This window comes from Vicia villosa, linkage group LG7 (genome assembly GCF_029867415.1).
Source record: "Vicia villosa cultivar HV-30 ecotype Madison, WI linkage group LG7, Vvil1.0, whole genome shotgun sequence".
NCBI lineage: Eukaryota > Viridiplantae > Streptophyta > Magnoliopsida > Fabales > Fabaceae > Vicia > Vicia villosa.
The window spans coordinates 85242283-85267631 of record NC_081186.1 but is presented as its reverse complement, the minus strand read 5'-3'; the positions used below and the strand labels follow the sequence as shown (position 1 = coordinate 85267631).

The 25349-nt window shown below is 36.2% G+C and overlaps 2 protein-coding genes across 2 annotated transcripts; one reads left to right on the top strand and one right to left on the bottom strand.

Annotated features, from left to right (window-relative positions):
• Nucleotides 1-16304: 16304 nt before the first annotated feature.
• LOC131621050 (flocculation protein FLO11-like) lies at nt 16305-19637 on the bottom strand. Its single transcript, XM_058892258.1, has 4 exons — nt 19159-19637; nt 17622-18540; nt 16975-17047; nt 16305-16731 (listed from the first exon to the last, which is right to left on the bottom strand). Exons 1-4 carry the CDS (start codon nt 19406-19408, stop codon nt 16585-16587), a joined length of 1389 nt encoding a protein of 462 aa, XP_058748241.1. The 5' UTR covers nt 19409-19637; the 3' UTR covers nt 16305-16584.
• Nucleotides 19638-22906: 3269 nt separating this feature from the next.
• LOC131617664 (uncharacterized) lies at nt 22907-23879 on the top strand. The gene is made up of 3 exons (XM_058888922.1): nt 22907-23060; nt 23362-23455; nt 23523-23879. The coding sequence occupies exons 1-3, from the start codon at nt 23012-23014 to the stop codon at nt 23677-23679; spliced, it is 300 nt and encodes a 99-aa protein (XP_058744905.1). The 5' UTR covers nt 22907-23011; the 3' UTR covers nt 23680-23879.
• Nucleotides 23880-25349: the final 1470 nt, after the last annotated feature.

The following is a 25349-nucleotide window of genomic DNA, read 5'->3' as shown; positions in this document are numbered from 1 at the left end:
TTCTGGTGTTTTGGAATTATTTGTAATTTACAAAAGAGGGAATTATCTCTTTTGTAATATCATAAAAGGAATTTACTGTTTGATAGTTGATATTAATCAGTCAAATCTATGTTTGGTTCTTGAGCTCATTAGGTTCAAATCTCTATTTGGTTGAGAAGCTTTGCGTGTTAAAAGCTTTGTTTGGTTTAGAGATTAGCCTGTCAAAATCTTCATTTGATGGTAAGAATGTTCGTGGGGATAACCTGCAATAACCTCACATCTGTAGTGGAACTTTCAAGAGGAAACTCTTGGGAACAGGAGTATGCCAAGTGGTTAGACCGAACCTGTATAAATCTCTAGAGCATGTTCTCTTTATCTTAGCTCTTTATTTTCCATTGCTTAATTTTGTTTATGCTTTATTTCTTTGTTTTCCTCTTTTTTATTTTTTATATTCCGCTGCTCAAACTCATTTTTATTAATAAAACAATTTTAATAAAATCCCCCCTCCAATCTCTTGTGTTTGGAGGTTGACATATTCATGTTGGTTGCAACTAGAATTACAAGATTAAATACCATGTTAATGGTATCATAGTAGTTAAAGGCTACACTCAAAAGGAAGATAATGATTTTTTGATACTTTCTCACCATTTTAAAAAATTATTTATGTTTGTGTTTCATTGTCTCTTGCAGTTATCACAGGTTGGCATCTTGAACAATAAGATGTCAACAATACCTTTTTTTCATGAAGACTTTAATGAATAACTTTATATCTCTCTTCCGTTGGTTATGGGATCGCTATTTCTAATAAGGTTTGTAAGCTCAACAAGTCATTATATTAGTTAAATCAAGCAAGTAAGCAATGGTATACTAAACTATCATGTGCCTTAATTTCTTTTGGTTATGATCAATCTCAATTTAATCATTCCATATACACCAAGTCCATTATTCCTATTTTTACTACCCTTTATGTATATGTCGATGATATTGTCTTGACATGAAACTATATATATTGAAGAAATTCAAATATATTCTTAAATCAAATAAAATATGTGTTAGAACTTCTTGAGGACACTCATTTTTAGATGCCCCACCATCATTTACTCTATTTGATCCAAACACGAAATTATCTTCCACAATAGGTGTTCTTTGAGTGATCCTTCTTCTTTTAGAAGACTCACCAGTCACCTTTTTTATTTGAAAAATACTAGACTTGACATTTCTTTCTATGTTAAACACCTAAGTCCATATGTTTCTAATCTCTATGTTCACATTATCAAACTGCTATAAGAATTCTTTGTTATTTGAAATTTGTTCTTGCAAAAGAGATTTTTTTATCCAGCTTTAGTCCTCTCAATTTACATGGATTTGCTGACTTTGACTGGACTAGATATCCCAACACTAGATGTTTTGTGATTGGTTATTTACTGTTGGGAATATCCATCGTTTCTTAAAAGTCCAAGAAATTGAAAACAGTCTTCACGTCCTCAATAAAAGCTGAATACAGGGCCTTAGCATCTCTCACTTATAAAGTACATTGGCTCACTTACTTGTTTCAAGACTTCCATATAAATTTGTCTCAATTTACTTCTCTTTATTGTGACACCAAATCAACTATATATCTTGTCCACGATCCAACTTTCCATGAAAGAAACAAACACATTGAATTGGATTATCAAATCATTAGAGAAAAGTTTCATTCAAAGTTAAATCATTTGTTCTTAGTTCCTTCAAGTTCTCAATTTTCATGTGTTTACAAAACCTCTCCATTCTCCTCTTTTTTATATTATACTGTCCAAGTTTATGTAAGATCCATAGCCTAACTTGAGGGAAGCTATCAACTATGTAATTCAATTATTTTTTTGTTGATTCAATTAGAATTATAGTTAGTTAGTTAGTTAGTTATGATTAGATCAATCAGTTAAGTCTATGTACAAAGCTATATATAATTTCATCTCTCATTTGTAATGATACACCCTTCTTATATACATAAAATTATTTTCCTTCTATTTTATTGTGAAAGTCATTTCACTCTCAATTGAGTGATTTATCCAATGTCAGCAACTAGCAGCGCCGGTCTTGGGCCAGGGCAACCAGACCCACGGCCTAGGGCCTCAAAAAATAGGAGGCCTTAAAATTGAGAAAATAGATATAAAAATAATATATAATAAATTCAAACTTTGTTAAAGTTATGATAAATTGTTGCAGTAGCCTAGAAGAAAGAGGCGGGTGATGCAATGTTATGGTCTTGCGTTCAATCCCTGTTGTAGAACTTTTTACAATACTATATTTTTAGAGAATATCTTTATTGACCCCCCTAAGGGGGTGACCCCTAGCGAAATTCCCAACTTTCCCCTGCTTCGGAGATGTATCTCCGAAGTATTTTTTTTATAGATTTTTTCAGACTTCGGAAATGCATCTCCGAAAACACCAATTTTTTGGTGTTTTTGGAGATGCATTTCCGAAATGCATGAAATTTCAAAATATACGTTGGTTTTAACAGTCAGGTATTATTTCAGAAGTATATTTCCGAAATAATCTGAGAAAATTTTATCACAAAATTTCAACCCCTCTTCATCTCCTTCCTCGTCACTACCAATGCGAATAACATCAGCATCTTCATGCAACACAAAAGACTCTTCATTTGGCTTCCCTTTTTTAGAGCTCAAACCCATAACACTTTTTCTACCCTTAGATTTCAATGAACACGAGCCAGGAAATGAAAGATCACCATTATCATCACCATCAGCATAAACACAACCCTCAAAACTGTTCATTTCACAATCTCCCAACCCTCATTCACCACCAATATCAACAATATCTCCACTTTGTTCTCATTTTTAACATCAATGTCGTCAACCTCGTCAGCATCACCATCAACATTTTCTACTTGTTCAACACATGCCTCCGAAAGTTTCTTATCAGAATACTTCAACCCCTCTTGATCTCCTTCCTTGTCACTGTCAATGCAAATAACATCTTCATGCAACACAAAAGGTTCTTCATTTGGCTTTCTTTTTTTAGAGCTCAAACCCATATCACTTTTTCTACGCTTACATTTCAACAAACACGCACATGAGCCGTGAAATGGAATACTACCGAAGAGTGGAACATTCCTACTTCGAGTACGACTCGAAACACCAGCCATTGTGAAAAACACAAGAACAATATCAAAAGAAGAAGAAAAACTTTAGCTTTGTATGGGTTTAATTGGTGTCAATTTACATTTGCTTGCATTAGTGGAGAGAGAGAGAGAGAGAGAGAGAGAGAGAGAGAGAGAGAGAGTGGAATAAGACAGAGTGTTAGGAATGTGATGTGATGAGATACTTTAAGAATGGAAGAGGGAAAGACATGTTGGTAAGGGTTCTAAAAAGAACGTAGAGAGAGTAGGAAGTATGGCGCTAAAGAAGAAGAAGAGGAATCAATCAATCAACACCAAACAAATTGTACGCCCGATTCAAACCGACCGACCGTTGGTTATTTTGTGCAATCAATCGTGTTGGAATGGGTGTAGGGTTAATTAGTTGTTTAATTTGGATATTATATGGTTGTTTCGGTCGGACTCGGATAATTATTTTAGATCCGTCAAATTCCGAATCTAATCGAACTCATCGCCAATTACCCGTGTTTAACAATATGTAATTTTAATTTTATATAATGTGATGTTTGTAATCTTCATGCTTTAAATAAATCGAATCGTTGTTGTTTGTTATTTTTTCTGTATCAGACATTATTTCGGAAGTACATTTCTGAATTCTTCTAAGGGGGTGAATTCAGAAATGCACTTCCGAATTCACCTATTTTTTCTGAAAAGTCACTTTATTTCGGAAGTACATATCCGAAATCAGTTTTGTTCAAAAAAAAAGGTGTTTTCGGAAGTGCATTTCCGAAACAATATTTTTTCTCATAAAAAGGTGACTTCGAAAATGTATTTCTGAAATTTAGTGACATTTTGGGGTTACTTCGAAAATGTATTTCTGAAATTTAGTGACATTTTGGGGTTTTTGCCGCGGATACCAAAATAGTAAGGGGGTCAGGAAAGAAATTACCTGTTTTTATTATATTTATGAACCATGACACATCCATGTAGTAGAACTTTTTACCATACCATATTCTTATTATATTTATAAACCATGACACATTCATGTAGTAGAACTTTTTATAATACTATATTTTTATTATATTTATGAACCATGACATATGAATTTTCGGATAAAAAAATGTAGCAATTTTTACAATTCCATGTTTTTATTTTTTTTATGAACAAATTCACATGAACTTTGAAAAAAATTGTATTAATAATTTAATATAATTAAAAAATCATATATAAACCTTTTCAATTTTTAAAAATAAAATCCGAATAATATATATAAATTATATTTATTTTATATTTAAAAAATCTATATGATAAATTTATATGATAAAATATAATATGTTATTATTTGTGTCTAATTCTATTATTATTATTTTATAATAATAATTAAAATTTAAAAAATTCAGTATTTATTCAGAGCCTCTAAAAACTCGGGACCGACCGTGACAACTAGACCACCTAAATATATCATACCATAATTGAAATATCTTAAGGATTAAACCAATGCAACCTTCCAATATTTTAGAAAATATGTCACAATTACATGATTTTCTTTTTCTTTTGTTAAAGTTACTGTTGGAATTAGACTCTCAAACCTTTGAGTAATTCCTTATCGTTAAAGATGACAATGAAGAAAATAGGAACAAAACTAGGATTAGGGTTTGCGGAAATTAAAAGAGAAGAAGGAAGTATTTTCTGCAGAGTTTCTCTCTGCCCACAAACTGTGGAAATTCTGTTATTCACTTGCAACTGCAACTTCTGTGAATACAAGATTAATGACTTGATTACAAATAATGAGGGTTACTCCCTATTTATAGATTTAGGTTTGCCTTCTCCCTAAGCCAAAGCCCAAAACTATAAAAGCCCAAAATACCTATTTTGGAGCTAAATCAAATCTAATCTATTTTAAATCTAAAACAAACCTATCTAGATTTAAAACAAACTTATGTGTAACAAACTGTTACACACTTCGACACACCTTGTGTTCGAGTAACAAACTGCCTCGACACAAGGAATTACAAATTAACACACCACCTAATTCATTGTGTCTAAGCTATCCACATTCATCATAGCTCTTAGTCTTCTGAAAATTTCGACCAGCACTCCCTTCGTCATGATATCTGCAATCTGATTCTCAGTTCTGCAGTGTTCCAAATTCATCTTTCCTTTAGCTACCTGCTCTCGAAGATAATGGAACCTCATTTCGATGTGCTTGCTTCGACCATGTGCTATCGGGTTCTTCGCAAGATTGATAGCTGACATGCTGTCAATCTTCATGGTAATTGCTCCATGATCTTTACCTGTTATCTCTTCGACCAAGTTCACCATCCATGTTGCTTGACATGCACAAAGAGAAGCAGCTATGTACTCTGCTTCGCATGATGATAGTGCCACTACTGGTTCCTTTCTCGAACTCCAAGCAACTGGTGCACCACCTAGCATAAACACATATCCTGCTGTGGATTTTCGATCCTCAGCATCACTACACCAACTCGAGTCGGTGTAACCCACTAATTTGCATTCTTTTCCCTTATCAGCTGCAGGAAACAGAATGCCATAGTCGAGAGTTCCTTTCAGATACCTCAGTATCCTCTTCGCCGCTGCTAGGTGTGATACCTTTGGCTTCTGCATGAATCTACTTATCATACCTACACTGTACGCTAAGTCAGGCCTTGTGTGACAAAGGTATCTCAATGACCCAATAAGTCTTCTGTATTGGGTTGGGTCGACATCTTCTTCATCTGGGTTCTTCGACAGTTGCAATCTTGTTTCAGCAGGTGTCGAAGTCGAATTGCATTCTTCCATCTCAAATCTCTTGAGAATTTCACTTGCATACCTTCTTTGATGCATCATCAAACCTCTACTACTCTTGTAGAATTCAATACCAAGGAAGTATGAAATTTCGCCCAAATCTGACATTTCAAATTCCTTGCTGAGATCACCTTTAAAGCCTTCGATCTCTTTCTTGCAGCTACCTGTTATCAACAAGTCGTCGACATAGAGACATAGTATAAGCAATTCACTCTTGCTTCTTCTTACATATACCCCATGTTCAGTTGTGCACTTCACAAATTTTTTCTCCCTTAGGAAACTGTCGATCTTCTTATTCCAAGCTCTTGGAGCTTGCTTCAGCCCATACAGTGCTTTATGCAGTCTGTACACTTTTTTCTCTTCTCCATGTTTCACAAACCCAACTGGTTGTGCAACATAGACTTCTTCGTCCAAGGGTCCATTCAGGAATGCACATTTAACGTCCATCTGACACATGTGCCAATTGTTCATGTTCGCCAGACCAACAACCAACCTGATCGTTTCGATCCTGGCAACAGGTGCAAAGACCTCATCGAAGTCAATTCCTTCCTTCTGAAGAAATCCTTTTGCCACAAGCCTCGCCTTGTATCGAGTCACTTCACCTTTTGGATTACACTTCACCTTGTATACCCACTTCACATCAATTGCCTTCTTGCCTTGAGGCAATTCGACAAGTGACCAAGTATTGTTGTCTTCGATGGACTTCAATTCTTCATTCATAGCTTTCACCCACTTCGAATCCTTCAATGCCTCAGTTGCATTGACAGGTTCGACATCTGCGTAGAAAGCGTAATGTACCAGCTCACCTTCATCATTGACTACATCATCTGATGTAATCACACATTCTTGCAACCTTGCAGGCATGTGTCTTGTTCTCTGAGGTCTGCCTGAGCCTGCATCACCTCTGACTTCTTCTTGTCGAACTTCTTCTCTTTCGACTTCAGTAGCTGGTTCGTCATAAAGAATTCTCACTGAATCCTTCTTGACATTTTCAGTCCAATCCCATTCTTTAAGCTCATCTATGATCACGTCCCTGCTGATCACTACTTGCTTGTTCACTGGGTCGAACAACTTGTATCCTCCAGTCGAATGATATCCTATAAGTATCATTTGACTCGACTTGTCATCAAGTTTTCTTCTCAACTGATCTGGCACATGTCTATGTGCTATAGATCCAAATACCTTCAGATGGCTCAAGCTAGGCTTCACACCAGACCAACATTCTTCTGGAGTAATTCCTTCTAGCTTCTTTGTCGGACATCTGTTTAGAATGTATGTTGCAGTCGACACTGCTTCTCCCCAAAATTCCTTAGGTAAATGCTTTCCTTTCAACATACTTCTCACCATATTCATGATGGTTCTATTCTTCCTTTCTGCAGTTCCATTTTGCTGTGGAGTGTAGGGTGGCACCACCTCATGCATAATCCCTTCTTTCTCACATAACATGTCGAAGTCTTTCGACACATATTCTCCACCACCATCAGTTCTCAAAACCTTGAGCTTTCGACCACTTTGTCTTTCGACCATAGATTTGAACTTGACAAATACCTCGATCACTTCACTTTTCTTCTTGATCAGGTAAGTCCATAGTTTTCGACTGAAATCATCTATGAATGTAACAAAGTATTTGTTACCTCCATTCGAATCCACCTGGATTGGTCCACATACATCAGAGTATATGATTTCGAGAATAGCCTTCGACTTACTTCCTGCGTCCTTGCTGAAGCTATTCTTGTGCTGCTTCGCCTGCACACATTCCTCACATACCTCGTTTGGAATGTCGATTTCTGGCAGTCCTGAAACCATATTCTTTCTTTTCAAGTCTCTGATGTCATTGAAGTTGAGATGCCCTAGTCGATAGTGCCATATCCATTCATCTCTGCTAGCTGCAGTTGCAAGGCACTCGTGCTCCATCACATTGAGTTCGATCTTGAAGGTTCTATTCTGTGACATAGGAGCCTTCAAGATTAACCTCCCACTTGCATCGACAACTCTCATCATCTTGTCTTCGATCGAAACTTTGTAATTCTTTTCGACTAACTGCCCAATGCTGAGTAAGTTGCTCTTCATGCCTGGTATGTACAACACATTGGAAATTACTGACCTCTTTCCATCTTTCCTCGTAATCATTACATCACCAATACCTTCAGCTGCTAGAGTATTGTCATTTGCAAATTTCACCATATTTTTCATCGAGGGTCTTATGTTGACAAACCAATCTTTTCTTCCAGACATGTGTGATGAGCATCCTGAATCCAAGTACCATTGGTCCTTGAATTTATGTTCATCTTTTGTTGTGACCATCAACAACATCTCTTCTTCTTCTTGTTTTGCAAACTTTGCATCACTTTCTTGACTTTTATTCTTTTCTGGACAAACTGTCGAATAGTGACCATACTTCTGACAGTTGAAACATTGAATGTGACTCTTGTCAGGCTTTCGACCACCACCTCTTCCTCTACCTGCAGCACCACCTCTTTGGTTGCCTTGATATGAGGGTTTTCTCTGATTCGACCAATTTCCTTCTTGCTGATTTCGACCAGTCGAATTGTTGTAGCCACCTCTACCTTTATTTCCAGCCCAGCTTCCTTTGCCTTTCTTTTCGTTTGCTGACTGAGCCTGCAGAGCCACATCGCTCTTCGACTTGCCCGCAGCTCTTTCAGCCATTCTTTGTTCATGAGATTCAAGCGTCCCTTGAAGCTCTTCTTTTGTCAATTTCGACAAGTCCTTCGACTCTTCTATGGCTACCACGATGTGGTCGAACTTAGGAGCCAAAGATCTTAAAATCTTTGAGACAACAGCTCTTGTTGTTAATACTTCTCCACATATCTTGATTTGATTCACTAGTTTCGTAATCCTAGTGAAGAAATCAGTTATGCTTTCGCTATCTTCCATCTGAAGTAATTCATATGTTCTCTTGTGAGTTTGTAACCTCACCTCTTTCACCTTTTCTGCACCTCCAAAAGATTTTTCAAGAATCTCCCAAGCTTCTTTTGAAGATTCTATATCACTAACCTTTTCAAAATTATCTGGACTCAGACATTGATGAATTATAAAGAGAGCTTTATAATCTTTCTTCTTCAATTCTTTATAAGCAGCTTTTTCTTCCTCCTTCGCACCTTCTGCAAGCGGTTCTACCCCTTCTTTTACAAGATCCCAAAGATCTTGACAACAGAATACAACCTTCATCTGCTTGCACCAATTCTCATAGTTATCTCCTTTCAGAATTGGTAGTGTTGCTGGAAAATGCCCATTCGGATGATTCATTGCCATCGCCATTCTTCTTGCCTTGAATCGATTAACCGGAGCTCTAGATACCAGATGTTGGAATTAGACTCTCAAACCTTTGAGTAATTCCTTATCGTTAAAGATGACAATGAAGAAAATAGGAACAAAACTAGGATTAGGGTTTGCGGAAATTAAAAGAGAAGAAGGAAGTATTTTCTGCAGAGTTTCTCTCTGCCCACAAACTGTGGAAATTCTGTTATTCACTTGCAACTGCAACTTCTGTGAATACAAGATTAATGACTTGATTACAAATAATGAGGGTTACTCCCTATTTATAGATTTAGGTTTGCCTTCTCCCTAAGCCAAAGCCCAAAACTATAAAAGCCCAAAATACCTATTTTGGAGCTAAATCAAATCTAATCTATTTTAAATCTAAAACAAACCTATCTAGATTTAAAACAAACTTATGTGTAACAAACTGTTACACACTTCGACACACCTTGTGTTCGAGTAACAAACTGCCTCGACACAAGGAATTACAAATTAACAGTTACATCATCTTAGGTGCTAGTAAAATTATTAACTTCAAATTAACAATTAATAAGTTTCAAAACTTAAATATTACAAACATGTACATTGACGCCTCATGCACGTACCAACCTTGGGTAGATCACAATTTGAGCTTGGACAATCACCATGAAAACAACAGAATTCACCCAATACTGTGATGCAAAATATAATAAAAATAGCATCATTAAAATTAAATTAAATATTATATATGTATAAGATAAAGAAGGAAATTCTGAAAGAAAAAATTTTTTACCACTGACTCCAGTTATAATAAGAAATAGAAAAAGAAAAAGGATCATAACATTCATAAATTTGAGAATTTTAGTCATATTTTTTCACCAATTATGTTTAAAACAAGGAAATGTTTCGTATACTTATAATGAAAAAGTTCATTCTTTATAAACCTAATTAAATAGTTTTAAACAATTACAATGTTTCATGAACCCTTTCACATATTCGAAATATTATTAAATGTATTTTAAGTACCTTAATGTATATAATGTTTGTCTTTTTATTCATTAGATTAATCATATACCCTATATTCTCACATAAAATATTGTTGACCACCTGAGTTCATTCTTGTTTTTACTAATCTTTTATTATTGTTGTTTATTATCTTTTTAACCTTTCATGACAAACATGGGCAAAACAAAAAGAACATTACATAAATCAGAACAAATGCCGAAACGAAATAGATACAAAAACAAATTAATATTGATAACTTAAAAAACAAAACATCACATAAATAAGAAAATTTCTTTATCCACCTCTCTATGGGGTCACCCTCAGCGAAAACTCTAACTTACTTCTGCTTCGAAGATGCATCTCCGAAGTATTTTTTTTTCTAAATTTTTCCAGACTTCGGAAGTGCATCTCCGAAAACACCAAATTGGGGGTGTTTACGGAGATGCACTTCCGAAAACACATTTTTTCACATTTTGGGGGGTTTCGGAAGTGCACTTCCGAATTATGCAGAAATTGTTTTTTTTTTTTATGTTTTTTCTAATAGTCCCGTACAAAATATATACAAAACGAGTAATATATACAAAACGAAAACGCCGAACAAAACAAACGACATATCAACGTAAAATACTAATATAATAAATAAAATCCAAATAATATATACAGACTGAGTCATAGTGTGCGAAATATACAATCTGAATACAAGAAAAATAAACCCAAACCCCTACTGGGTATGCTTAACCCTCTCTCCCTAGGACCTCCTCTGCCTCTTGTATACCGCCGCACGGCCCGCATCACCAACGATCCTCTCCACCACGGCGACTGCCTCTGGACCGCCCTGATCAATGATACCTCGATCCAACGCGTCCCGCCCAAGCAGCTCTATCCGCTGGCAGATCAGCGGGAGATCAATGGCATGGTCATCCTCGGCCTACTGGTTCTCTAGGATCTCCTCGTATGCTGGCCTAGGAGCGCCGAGAGCGTCGGATGTCATCAGAGGATGTGACACCCGATAGAACCATGTGACATACCCCTCTACACTGTGTCAGTCCAGGGTGACCTGCATGCGAAGGTACTCCTCTGGGACCACATGACGCTCCCAATCCGCAAATATGCCAGTGAGCTGCACTCGGGTAACTGTGTCGGGAGCAGCCTCAAAAGGTGACCTGGGTATCATCTGCACAAATCCAAACTGCGGCATGCACCGCTCAGGGAGATACTTCACCATGGTGTTGGTCCCGCATGCCAACCAGCCAGAATATAACGAGATGCTGTCAAAGGCGACAACAGCAGTGTAGTCGCTGAATGGCCTCCAACTGATGTCATCGTGCATCGTGCGGTCGAGGTACCCACGGTATGGTCCCACTGCATTGTTCCCCCTCTGGAGAACGTATCGGGCGGTCTTGGGCATGGCGTCCTCGTACGCAGAATCAACGCGAAAGCCGTGGATGCGGGGGAAGTAGGAGATGATCCAGCTCTGAAACCCAAACACGATAATGTATTAAAAATAAATACAAAACATAAATAAATGTGAAACAATTAAAATGAAACGTACCATTAGTAGTGTGCAGGATCCGGTCAACTGCCTGGTCCTCCAGTTGGAGGCCTTATTCAGCTTCTGGTATAGGTATACCAGAATAGCTGACCCCCAGTTCCACTGGTGAACGGTAGTCAAGTCCATGAAGTAGCGGAGGTAGGTCACGTCGACATATCTTGCACTCTTGTCCACAAAGAGTGCAGCGTCTACCACAAACATGAACCAGCACCGGAGAGCACAGGCACGATGATACTCCACAAATAGGGTGTTCTCCGCATCCTCGGATTCGGCCGCCGCCACCAGATGGTTCTCGAAATAAGCGCTCAGTGTGGAGAACCGGATGAGGCCCATTTTTCGTCTGGCACTCAAAGTCAGCCATATCTGGCTCCATACCCAGATACAGCGTCATCCACTCGATGGCTTCGACCCTCTGGATCCGGGAATGGTCCAACAGCATCCCCCTAATCGGCAAGTGGAGAAGACACTGCACATCGTGCAAGGTGATCATCATCTCCCCAACCGGTAAGTGGAAAGAAGACGTCTCCCTGTGCCACCTCTCCATAAAGGCCCCCTGCATGCCGTGGCTGATGGTGGTATACCCCTTCATGCACAGCCCACCTAGCCCTGAAGCTGTCACCGCGTCGTTAAACTACTGCGCCTCTGGTTTAAAGAGACTGAAAATCTTCCGAGCGTGGTTCACCTGTTTCAAAGTCTGTATCTCCTGTTACAACAAAAACAAAAAAAAAACATTGTTAATTAGACCGTTAAGAAAATGTTGAATAAGCAGCTAAATAAAAAATGGTTAAATTATAAAGTCGGACAAATTATAAAAAATACCTCTCCCCTCAGATACGTCGAGCGACGTGCTCGTGGTAGGAAATCAGCAAGGTCGTCTCAATGGGCCCTCCCGGGTAGCCCTCCTCCTCCTCTTCCCCGTGTGGAGGGTCAACATCCGGTACCTCCTCCGCCTCCCGGTATCTAACTACCTCCTCCTCCTCCTCTCGTACCTCCTGTTGGCGGGAAGAAGAGACCCAAGCCAGACGACTCCTGGATCCAGATGAGTAAGTACCCTCGTCCATCTGCACGGGCACTCGCACACGACCCCGTCCCTACGTCGGCGCCATCTGCGCTGCCCGCTCGCGTCTAGCCGACGCTGTCTGGGTTTCTCTCCCCTGTCTGATGCGTGCTGGGTTGCCTGCCATGTTCCTGAAAACAATTGAAATCAATAAGAATGCGAAACAATTGAAAAAACAAAAAAAAAAAATCAATTCTGGACCACTTCGGAAGTTCATTTCCGAAACTGGGAATGGAGGTGTTTTCGAAAATGAACTTCCGAAACACCCCTGCGAAGCCAACTTCTGCAACTTCCATGGCAGACCCCAAAATCCAACATTAAAACATGTTATAATGATTCTAAACAACCTAAATACCACTACCAACCTACCCCTATATCATTTTTGCAATTTCTAACCACCCTAAAATGCATTTGAATCATAGATCTAAAGATTGAAAAACTTATCAATTGAAGAGATTGAGTAGCTTTTGAATGTGATTGAGTAGCTTTTGAGTAGCTTTGATGTAGACTTCAAACTTGGTTTTGCAAAAAATCTGAAGAGAGAAAGTTTGATGATGATTTAGGGTAAAAATGAATGGGGGAGGGGGCTGTTTTGCTTAATCTGCAAAACGCCCAGTATTTCGGAAATGCACTTCTGAAATGCTGTTTTCGGAAATGCATTTCTGAAATAAGACAAATTTTGAAAAAAAAAAGCGTTTTCGGAGATGCATCTCCGAAAACAGCATTTTTTTGCATTTCAGAAATGCATTTCCGAAGTTAGGGGTATTTTGGGTTTTTCGCCAGAGGTGACCAAGAAGACATGGGGGTGGATAAAGAAATTTCCATAAATAATCATTAATATAAATCGAACATTACATTTCAACATTATGATGGACGCTTCAACATCTTCATAATATCTTCGATCGATCTTGCAATGAGTTGAAAATATATCTCAAACAGTTACTCCATCCTCACATATTCGGCACCTAGATACATAATTGTTATCATCTAGAAGTTTCAACAGTTGTTGCATTTCAGTTCTATCCCCTTTAACGCCTTGTTAAGGACATTGATATTGTATGCTTGCTTGATATTGGAGATGTTTCTAGGTCTTTTACGTTTCATAGTTGCAAGTATGTTTTTGGGTTGCACCATATCCAATGTCATGTCTGAAACGATTTTCTTCTCTTTCAGCATAAGGAGACGTGCAATAGGATGGGCGGCTAACTTGTTACATATGTCATGGTTATACAAACCACAAATCACATTAAAACTCCATTTGTTATTTGCCAAAAGATAATCACGCGATTCAAAATAACACTCACATTTTCTCAGACCAGTGTCGTCTCATTGTCACAAGTGCAACTCTTTTATCTTAACTATTGTTGAACCTTCTGATTACAACGCCAAACCCCAACCTGGATGCCTCCATACGAATCCTTTGAAGCATATAATCACGAAATTCAAAATCTTGTTCTTTTGAAAATTGGTTGCCAACACCTACCACCTTCACTTCAACACATTTGGCGTCCATAGACACAATAGGTTTGGGAAAAACATTAGGATGCACCATATCTAATGCAAATAATAATAAAAAATATGCAGAAACAAATTGAAATTAACACTGAACGATTCTAGAAATGCACTTCCGCAAAAATTCGTTTAGAATCAAGAAATGCATTTTCGGACGCAACATAACTTTTTAAGCTCAAAAACCAGATTAATGTGAGCAACGAGGAACGAATTAAATGATCTTTACCTTGAATTCCACCTTTTGCTCCTTTTGATGTGATGAAACATAAGATTGGAGTTTTGGAGTGCAAATCTTGATTGAGAATAGAAGGATTATTTATAAGGATTTTGAAAGAAAATGGTGTTTGATCATGAGGAAGAAGAGTATGCAGAATTCTATTTTATTAAAAATCACGTTTGACAGTTTCAGAAATGTATCTTTGGAATTGAATAACATACAAAGATGGAAGATTTTCAAATTTTTGCTTCAAAACTCTAAAAATGCTCTTCCAAATTTGTCACTGAGTTATTGAATTAGTAATAAATTAATAGGGTGAGTTTGAAGATGCATCTCCAGATTAAATTTTGGAAAACATTTTGGGTGAGATTCAATTGGGGCAAGTTTTAGTGAGACTCAGATGGGCATTTTTAGATTTTTATTTGGTGTTTTTCCACCATTTAGGGTGGGATAAGCACTTCCACTAAAAAAGATGAGTTCCTATTTGGGTTGATGACCACCTAATAAAGGCCCCATGTGAAGAACAGTCTAAATAGCAAAAATTTCAAACGTCCCACGAAGCGATGAAGACCTTCGGATTAGAGTAAGAAGGGATAAAAAACATGTCCCTCGAGATAAGTGTCTTCCAAGAGAAAGTTCAAGGGACATAAACACTAAGATCCTACTATAAAGGTTTAATAAAGGCACCAAAAAGAAGTACACATTATTATAATCTTAAATAATTATTACTTTCGACTCTTATTAACTTGGATGTCATACATAGTATTTGCAATTATCACCTACCTATCCCAGATCGAAACACCAAGACACAAACTATATACTAAATTTCACCATCAGATCCAAGTTAATCAACTCTTTTGTGAACCACAATGGCGAGATCATTCTAGAATAACATGGCACGTCTACTTATTCTAAAAAAAATGCATCCAACACAGGAGTCAGTTGAATTGGCACCAACACTTAAGTGTTTTACATAGGCGCCAATCTAATTGGCGCTACCTCTTAAGCAATGTATGATGTCGCCAATTGGATTGGCTACACCACATGCAGTCGTCAATTCAATTGACAACGTATCTTGTTTTTTTAAATGGAGACACCAATTCATCTGACAACACCTCTTCGTTTCAATTTTTTATGGTTTGAAAATGGATTACTTTAAAAAAATGTGAAAAATGGATTATTATGAAAATTTATTTGAAAAAATAGTTATTTTCATAAAAATTTCGCAAAAGCAAGTTAAACTGTGAATTTAAGTGTAAAAATTATATTTCAAAAAATCAAACATATTAAATTCATTTCACCGACTTAAAAATCATCTTTGCCTCTATCAAAAATAGAACCAAGAGAAATTTTAAAAACACTCTTTTTAACATTCTCAAACTCTCTCTCTCTCTCTTATTAGTTAAAACATGCATGGATCATACCACTTTATGTATTATTTCCATTATTTCCAAAGTGAAGAACTCACATATTTCAATCAATAAAAAAAGTAAGTGTTTGAGAGTGTTGAAAAGAAAATATTACTAACACTCTTATAGAACCAAATATATCCTTGCACGCCATTACGCATATTCTGAAGGCATTGCCTGTGCCTAAATATTTAAATTAAACCTTTGGCTTGTTCATAAAAAGTCTATTAGACTATTATACGTGTATTTTATTTCAATTTGAATTGGCCTAACAAGGTTACTAAAGAATCACGAGTGAGTAAAATAAACCAGTGTATTCAATCAAAATCACGTACTTATTAATTGTTAGAATATATTACCACACTCCAAATAGTAATTTACAAGTGAAACAAGAGATAAGTTCATAAGGACTATTGACCTGTAAGTGTTAACCAAATTTCACTTCACTTTGCAAGTACCAAAACTATTAACTATTAGAACTTACATTTACTTATTTGGTCAGAGATGTGACACTAAGGTAGTAAGTAATACATTGTGAAAAAATACAATCATATCACAGCTATACAACCTCCCACTAAAAAAAATATCCAAGCTGCTATTTATACTTACTTACATCTATGCCACTTTCCCGGTTATCAAGTATATAAGCGCTTTCTTTGACAGTTCAAGTTCATCAATCACCTTACCACTTTTCTAGCTATCACTAAGCGATTCAACCTCCTCTTCTAAGAGTTCAAATTCATCAATCATTTTAAAGTATGCGTTCTGTTTCTTTAGAAAATCTTGCAGGATGGGATCCGTGTACACAACATCCTGTTTAGATGACCCGGCACGTTGCTTCTGAAAATTCAGCAAAAATGCATCAATTAATTGCAAAATATCTAGTGTGACATGATTGAACTTATAACTGGGAAACATGTGTGCAAATGGGGGAAAAGGTGTGAGCGAAGATAAGAAGTATTAGGAAATGACACTCTACTTCCACCTAATAATCATTTCAGAGACTATACTACGCTAATGAGTAAAGACACAAAATTTGGCATGCTCACAAGATATGCAGAACTTAACTGTAAAGTTATGTACCTTTTTACAAGGGACTGAGAATGCCTTGGCCTTGAATGGATTTGCATCTTCAACCCTATCATCACTTTTCTCTCTGTAATTTGAAGAAAAAGGAACATGCAATATAGCTCATGGTTAATATTAACATTAAGACCGGAACTGAAACAACTTTGCATCTGTGGAGTTGAGTGCTACTAGTACATCTGTATGATTAATTATTAGTACACTACAAAGGCTAATCATTATGCTGCCGCATTTTAGGTTTTTTTAAAAACAATAAATGTTGATACCTAGCGAGTAGGAGTATTTGAACAATTATATAATAAGTTATCTCAAGAGTGTGACGATCATACTTAATGAATGAAAGACATGTCTAATAAAATAAAGGATTCATGAGTTCAATCAAGATCCTCAAACCATGCCGAATACAGCCAATTCTCACAGCACACAACATCAAAATATGATAGAGAATTCCCTTAACAGTATAGATTTTATAATATCAGGTTTAGAATCATAAGTTTAGCCATTTAATGTTATACCCCCATTTCCTGAATTTTTAACAGCCCATTCCTACTTTCCCCCAACTATTGGTAATTAAAATTAATACCACCTGCATATCAACACTGTATAACTATAATGAAGAGACAGAAAGAGGGAGGGATTATTACCTAAGACTAGAGAACCCTGAAATGGACATGCTACTTGAAGGAATGTCCACTTCCTTCCGTTTATACCTCCTTGTAATGGACATGCTACTTGCAGGAATGGCCACTTCCTTCCGTTTATCCATGGGTGTGCTACTTGCAGGAATGACCACTTTCTTCCGTTTACCCACGGACATGCTACTTGCAAGAATGACCACTTCCTTCCGTTTATCCACGGACGTGCTACTTGCAGGAATAACCACTTCCTTCCGTTTATCCATGGATGTGCTACTTGAAGGAATCTCCACTTCCTTCCCTTTATCCTTCCTTTTAATGGGTGTGCTACTTGCATGAATAACCTCATTCCATTTATCCATGGACCCGCTACTAGAAGGAATGTCCACATCCTTCCCCTTATGCCACCTTTTAATGGTCTCGCTACTTGAAAGAATGATAGCTTCCTGCCATTTATCCATGGGTGTGCTACTTGCGGAAATGTCCACTTCCTTCCCTTTATCCCTCCTTTTAATGGAGGCGCTACTTGAAGTAATGACCGCTTCCTTCAATTTATCCACGGGTGTGCTACTTGCAGAAATGTCCACTTCCTTCCCTTGATTCTTCCTTTTAATGGACGCGCTACTTGAAGGAATGACCGCTTCCTTCAATTTATCCACGGGTGTGCTACTTGTAGAAATGTCCACTTCCTTCCCTCTATCCTTCCTTTTAATGGACGCGCTACTTGAAGGAACAACCGCTTCCTTCAATTTATCCATGGGTGTGCTACTTGTAGAGATGTCCACATCCTTCCCTCTATCCTTCCTTTTAATGGGCACGCTTCTAGTAGGAACAACCACTTCCTTCTCTTTATCATTCTTTTCATTTGAAGAATGTCTTCGGCCGTAGACTACAGAAATAGGCGCAGAAGCTTCACGATTAACAATCCCTGATGCAAAAAACAAAAGGCATAAAATTCACAATTCACATGCCAGAATACATCAAATTTACATCCCTAAAAAAGGCATAAACCTAACAAGATTAACACAAAATGAAAAATAAGAAATCGATAGCACTAATATATCATGTAACTAATATAACCAGACTATTAGAAGAAATTATGCAAAAGCAACTAAGTTTTTAATGCCTCCCTAACCGCAACAACATTTCAATAGAAGAAACATTGCATTAAACAGCGAATCTCCACACAACTCTAAGAACAAATACTTCAAACATTGGGCCAATTCTAAACAAACAACTTAATTAAGTACTTATGTATTGTATAAGCTACATCTATACTCAAATAAAATGGTCAAACTGTTTTCTTATAAACTAAAAGATTTTCGTAAACTATCCTAAAAGCTTGTCAAAATTAGCTTTAAAAACAGCTTAAAAACCAAACACAGCCCTTGTCTATACCATTTTCAACACACAAAATCATAATCTATAGCTTAAAACTAACCCTAATTTTGCAAAAAAGTACCACAAACAAATCATTCAAATGAAAATTGGAAAATAAAATCGGAAAATGCTATAAACTAATCGAACAGTTAACAACTCGACGTACTACGGCGAGACAAGGATTTGGGCAAAGGCGTTGAAACAAAGTCCGGTGCAAAGGAGCTAGGGTTTGATGCGTCATCGAGATTCGCGGCAACGTTGGTGGAAGAGGTGGATTTGGTGGAAGATTTCTTGAACGCTAACGGAGAAGGTTTGAGTCTGGTTGACTTTACGGGAACGGAGAAAGATGGAGTGGTGTTGGTGCAATCGGAGAGTGGATTTCTGCGGGTGAATCTACGTTTTCGTTCGGATTCCATTGTTAGGGTTTGGTGTGATTAGGGTTAGTTTCCATTGGAGATGAAATTGAATAGAGGATGAGGGTTATGAAGAAGAGTTGTGAAAAGCAAGATTGCTGAAGAAGCTTTTTGATTTTTTTTTTTTGGGAAATTTTTGTTGTTCGAAAAGGAGCGGGAATTTTCGGTTGATGGCGAAAGAGAAGAGATTTTTGTGGGTTGATGTAATGAAGGCTGTAATAAAACAGCAATTTACTATGCAGCTTCACATCTAGACCCCACACCCCCGCTAACTTGAAAATACTTTCTCTTTGTCGTATTATAAATTACTTTAAAAATAATTTCCAAAGCACTATATAATTTCAATTATAAAACATTAATAATTTTTTTCAACATACATCAATGATTACTTACTTTTTCTTTTTCATTTTTTTTAATTAATGAAATATGATTGTTTTTAATTCGCCAAATTATCCAATGAAACAATGAAACCAGGTCAGTTCAAAGATTTTATTTGGAGATTCGTTCAGTCAAGATTGACGAATAGATAGACATTTATTAAGGGGGTGGCACAGTAGATTCAAGCATTGCCTCATCTCGGCCGTTGGAGTCAATCTAACGATTTTCTGTATTCTATGTTGCACTCGTTGAGGACGGTTATAATCGCTTTTTGGCAGATCAACTAAATCATGCGAGCGAAATAGATATAATCATTATCAATGAAGATGGTTTGAACAACTTTGGTCGCCCGAAAGCTGAGAATGAAAAGAAAAAATGCATGGTGTAAATAGGTGGAACAGATTTAGTCCCACCTCGTATCAATTTTCATGACTATAACCTATAACCTACTTTTACTTTTTTTTTAATTATTTTAATTAATGAAAGATGGTTGAATCAAATACGCCAAATCTATAAAATAAATAAAATAAGAAAATTAATGGTTGTGCAAAAGTTCAAAATACCCTTATTTGATTTTTTGTCACCACATTAAAATTGTGGTTTTTTGGTCTTTGTACCATAAAGTTTTTAATTTTATTATTAAAATAATACAACTCTTCTATTTTATCAAACTTATCAAATCTCCCTCTATTCTCTATTTTTTTTCTCTTTCATCACTTTCTCACTTCTTTCTTCCAAAAAAAATTTATCAATCTATAATATAAGAAAATTAATGGTCGTGGAAAAGTCCAAAATACCCTTATTTTTGTAAATGATACCTAAACAAAAATGAAGTCTGTATACGGGAAAAAATCTATTATTGACCTAAATATTTTTATATACGAGAAATTGTATTTATGATCAAATATTTTTGATCAAAAAATGGTATACGGAAAAAAATATATATTATTGATCTATATATTTTAATATACGAAAATTTAATATTGATCCAAATATTTTTGTAAATGATATCTAAACAAAATTAATATTTGTATACGGAAAAAAAAATCTATTATTTACGAAAAATAGTATTTATGACCCAAATATTTTTTATTTAAAAATGGTAGACGGGAAAAAATTTATTATTGATCTAAATATTTTTATATACGAAACTCACTATTGATCCAAATATTTTTGTAAATGATACCTAAACAAAAATGAAGTCTGTATACGGGAAAAAAAATCTATTATTGATTTAAATATTTTTATATACGAGAAATGATATTTATGATTAAATATTTTTAATCCAAAAATGGTATACGGGAAAAAATCTATTATTGATCTAAATATTTTTATATATGAAATAATCAATTATTTATCTAATTTTTTTCTTTTTTAACATTTTTATTTAAAATAAGTGATGTATCCAAATTCGCATAACCGAACAGAACTCGTGCGTATGCACGGGTTTGTTACTAGTAATCCAATGAAACAAGGTCATTTCAAAGGGTTTGATTAAAGATTCATTCACTTAAAATTGAAGAACAAGTAAGTAAGGACAAAACTTATGTACAATTCTTTAGGTGTGGTTCTTACTATTTTTCAATGAAAATATGAAAATATACTTAAATATCATTTAGTGAGTGAAAATAGGAGAAATTTGCATAGGTGTAAGAGAAAATTATACACTTGTCATATTTTCATTGGAAAATAGTAAAAACCACACCTAAAGAATTGTACCTAAGTTTTGTCCAAGTAAACGCTCATTGAGGGGTGGCGTAGTGAATTTACACTGCGCCCATCTTAGGTGATGGAGTCGATCCAACGGTCTTTTGTATTTTACGGTCTTCTATATTATATGATGCACTCGTCGAGTACGGTTATATTCGCTTCTTGGCAGCTCGACTAAATCATGCAAGCAAAATAGATATAGTTGGTTTGAACAGATTTGATTGCCCTGAGGCTGGGAGTGAAAAGAAAAATGCATGGTGTAAATAGGTGGAACACATTTAGTCCCACCTATCATCAAATTTCATGACTCGAGCCCTCTTGTCTTTCTCTTGTTTAGGATAGTTCTCACTAAATGTCTTTAATGAAAATCGATTAGAAGCATGGTTGCTCGGTCAATCACGAGACTTTTTACTCAAACGTTTAGAGATTAGAATGTCTTGGTTTTGTACACCCTTCAACTTATCTTTTTGGAATTGACCATTCGGTAGTTTCGGATCCTACTACACCTCGTTGCTCAGCCATTTTTGTGACCTCCATTGACTGCTCTAGAGATGAAACAAAAAAGAGAGAAATATTTTTGATAGAGCAATGATATGATGACACTGAATTTTTATACCAATATCATACACTATATCATTCATGTGAGTGGTATTATTAAATTATGTACAAAAATATATTTTGAGGTTTGATTAAAATATTAAAAAATTAAAAAATAATAATATTAACGGTGTAGTGTCATTATTTAGTGTCAAGATAGCATTTCACTTTTTAATAAGACCTCTATTTATTACCACCATCATACTGAGAGTACTCATATTATCGGTAAGATAAAAGAATAAAAAAAACAAATAATGAAGAGACGAAACCCTTAACTTATCTTCTTGAGATTAACAATTCGATAGCTTTGAATCCTGTTATACCCTGTTGTTCGGCCATTTTTATGACCTCCATTGACTGTGTTAGAGACGAAACCAAAAACAAATATATATGTTTTTTGTAAGACCCCTATTCATCCCCGCCATCAATATTGAGAATACTAGTATTATCGGTAAGACAAAAAAATAAGAAAAGCAAATAATATCTATAAAAACAATGTAGTATTATTGTTATTGTGGAGTTGAAATTAAAATGTTATAGTGGTGAACTCTGAATGCCCCACATCATACACTATTAGTTAATTAAATAAACATGATTTATTAATAAAGTAGAGAAGATGGAAAATAAAATAGATGAGAGATGAGACATGCAAACAAAAGCAGAAAGTGGCACTTTTCTTTTGGTTGGCAAACAAAAAACAGAAAGTGGCACACCACACTCACCAAAACCAGTGTAAACCTCCTCTTGTTTAATCCTTTCCCACGTTCCAACAAAACAGGTGCAAAATCCACCTTAATGAATAAACCCACGGGCCAAACAAAAAAGCCCACGTTTCTGCATCAACCTCCCACTCTCTTCTATAAATACTCCCAAGACCAATTTCCATATCAATAACCAAACAGAGAAACACAAAAAATCAACATGGAGACAATTCAATCATGGGTTTCAAAACACAAACTCGCCACAATTGGTAAGTTGTACTACTACTACATTCTAGATTAACACATCTTTGTCTCTATCTACATGTCACTGATTTTTAAGTTACTTTTAATTACTTATTTACTTTTAGTCGTAAATTGTTTTAACCAAATTATTAATTATAATCCCGTTAAGCTAGTTCATTTAGTAGTTGAACGAGACATCAAATGCGTAAGCACGAATTATTAATTAGTATTCTGTTAAGTCAGTTCAGTTAATAGTTGTGCGAGACGTCAAATACAAACCCGACAATGCTACTTGACCAAAATAATTGATGTTGGATTTGATTACAGGTGGACTTTGGGCATCTGGAATTGGAGCAACACTTGTAACATATTCACGTACAAAATTTCCATTGAAGCCAAGTCTTAGGCTAATTCATGCTAGGTACATATATTATTATTATTATGAATTTAATTATTTGGATAGTAACTAATTTCTGTTTGGTTTACAGAATGCACGCTCAGGCGTTAACATTGGCAGTATTGTCCGGTGCGGCGGTTTATCGGTATTATGAGAATCGCGTTGTGGAGCCAAAGCAAGAGGCGGAGAATATTCATGCTCCAAGTTTGATCCAAATGGATGAGTGGGAGTTTATTTGTCCTTATTAAATGCAAAAATCTGTAATCTTTTTTATGGTGTTTAATTTAATAGAGCAAACAAAAGTAAGGATAAAATAGAATGTTTTGTTGTTATATATTTTGGTTGATGTAAGTTGTAACACCCTTCTAATACCCCGCATAAATAATAAATAATAATCAGAGTAAACATGGAAAAGGGCATTACAACTTCCAAATAATTAAGCAATAATACTCATGTCATGCCATAAAAGAGAACGTCAACCAAATTTATTCAGATCATCATGTTTAACACAGCGGAATTATCTTTAACATCTGAATAACAACCAGCCAAGTCACAGACTTAAGACGTTAACATAAAAATCCATCCAAAATAAAAAGTTTAACAAGTAACTCTAAACGACGCCCCCAGTGTTACACGACCAGAGCATGACACGGACCCAACTGACTCTAACGAACTACTTGACGAGCTAATCCTCACCAAGTACGAGGGCTACTCCTCAATCTGAAAAATAACAACAGTAAGGGTGAGTCTCATTCACATTTAACTAATGTTATAAGATATAGATAATAAAATATCATTTCACATGCCATTCACCCAATCACAGTTATGATCAGATTCAAACCATACAATCAGCAAGCAAACAACCCAATTAACACATATTATAACATTGGACAATCTTCCATTCATGTTATAATAGCAAAACAGCCTAATGCAATGCAACTACATGCATGTGGTACCAAAATCTGGGATAACCCAACTCACCGACCCACCATCGTCAAGGATACGGTAACACCCACTCACTAATTCCACACAATGGGAAGTAGCTACCACTGATCCACCATCGTCAAGGACCAGCCACAAAATGATTATGAATGCATGCATCAACCATAACATGCTCATCACCCACATACATCGATCAATGTCATAATCATCAATAAAACACATATTTCATACCAACAATACATGTATAATAAACACCAGTTATAACCACGTCATCATACAGATAAGACATTCATTAGTGAACCTATAAGCATATCCCACCACAACAAATAAGATCGAGTGTTTTAAAAATAATTCGAGCCACAACTCAAAACACCATTTGAGTATATAAATTATTTGATTAGCTTCACTGTACTCGAAACGGCACCAAAATCCGGCTTACGGTTTAAAAGTTACACATTTTTAAACTTTTCAAAACGGCCTGTCGCAACAACTAACTGCACGCGGCGCCACACACATTCGCGGCGCGGAACGAATCGGAACAACGCCTTCGCGGCGCAAACAAGGTTTCGCGGCGCGGAACGAGAAGAAACTACGCCTTCGCGGCGCGGCCATACTCTCGCGGCGCGTACTGAACACAACAAAAACTTCCTGGCCTTCTGCCAAGCAGTTCGCGGCGCCAACTCCTGGACGCGGCGCGAACTGGCGATTTCCAGCGCTCCGAATAGCAGAAAACAGCCTGCGATTTCGTCCCTCTTTCACCGAATCACTACCAAACCAAACTCACTCCAACCAGATTTCGCATACAGTGAAATAACACATATTATAACACATTTATAATACATTCAACCATCCAATTATCACCACACACGATCAATACAATTCATTATAAATCAATTCCCCCAAAAACCTAACATTTCTACAACCTAAGCATAACCCAATTGATCCGAATAACACGATCAAATTCCATCATACTACC

What these genes read in the sequence shown, in the direction of transcription:
- LOC131621050 (XM_058892258.1), bottom strand. Translation starts at nt 19,408, where the DNA reads ATGGAATCCGAACGAAAACGTAGATTCACCCGCAGAAATCCACTCTCC. An exon ending in CAAATCCTTGTCTCGCCGTA is followed by an intron (nt 18,541 to 19,158) that starts GTACGTCGAGTT and finishes TTTTTGCATCAG; the next exon opens with GGATTGTTAATCGTGAAGCT. An exon ending in TCAGGGTTCTCTAGTCTTAG is followed by an intron (nt 17,048 to 17,621) that starts GTAATAATCCCT and finishes TTCAAATTACAG; the next exon opens with AGAGAAAAGTGATGATAGGG.
- LOC131617664 (XM_058888922.1), top strand. Translation starts at nt 23,012, where the DNA reads ATGGAGACAATTCAATCATGGGTTTCAAAACACAAACTCGCCACAATT. An exon ending in ACACAAACTCGCCACAATTG is followed by an intron (nt 23,061 to 23,361) that starts GTAAGTTGTACT and finishes ATTTGATTACAG; the next exon opens with GTGGACTTTGGGCATCTGGA. An exon ending in CTTAGGCTAATTCATGCTAG is followed by an intron (nt 23,456 to 23,522) that starts GTACATATATTA and finishes TTTGGTTTACAG; the next exon opens with AATGCACGCTCAGGCGTTAA.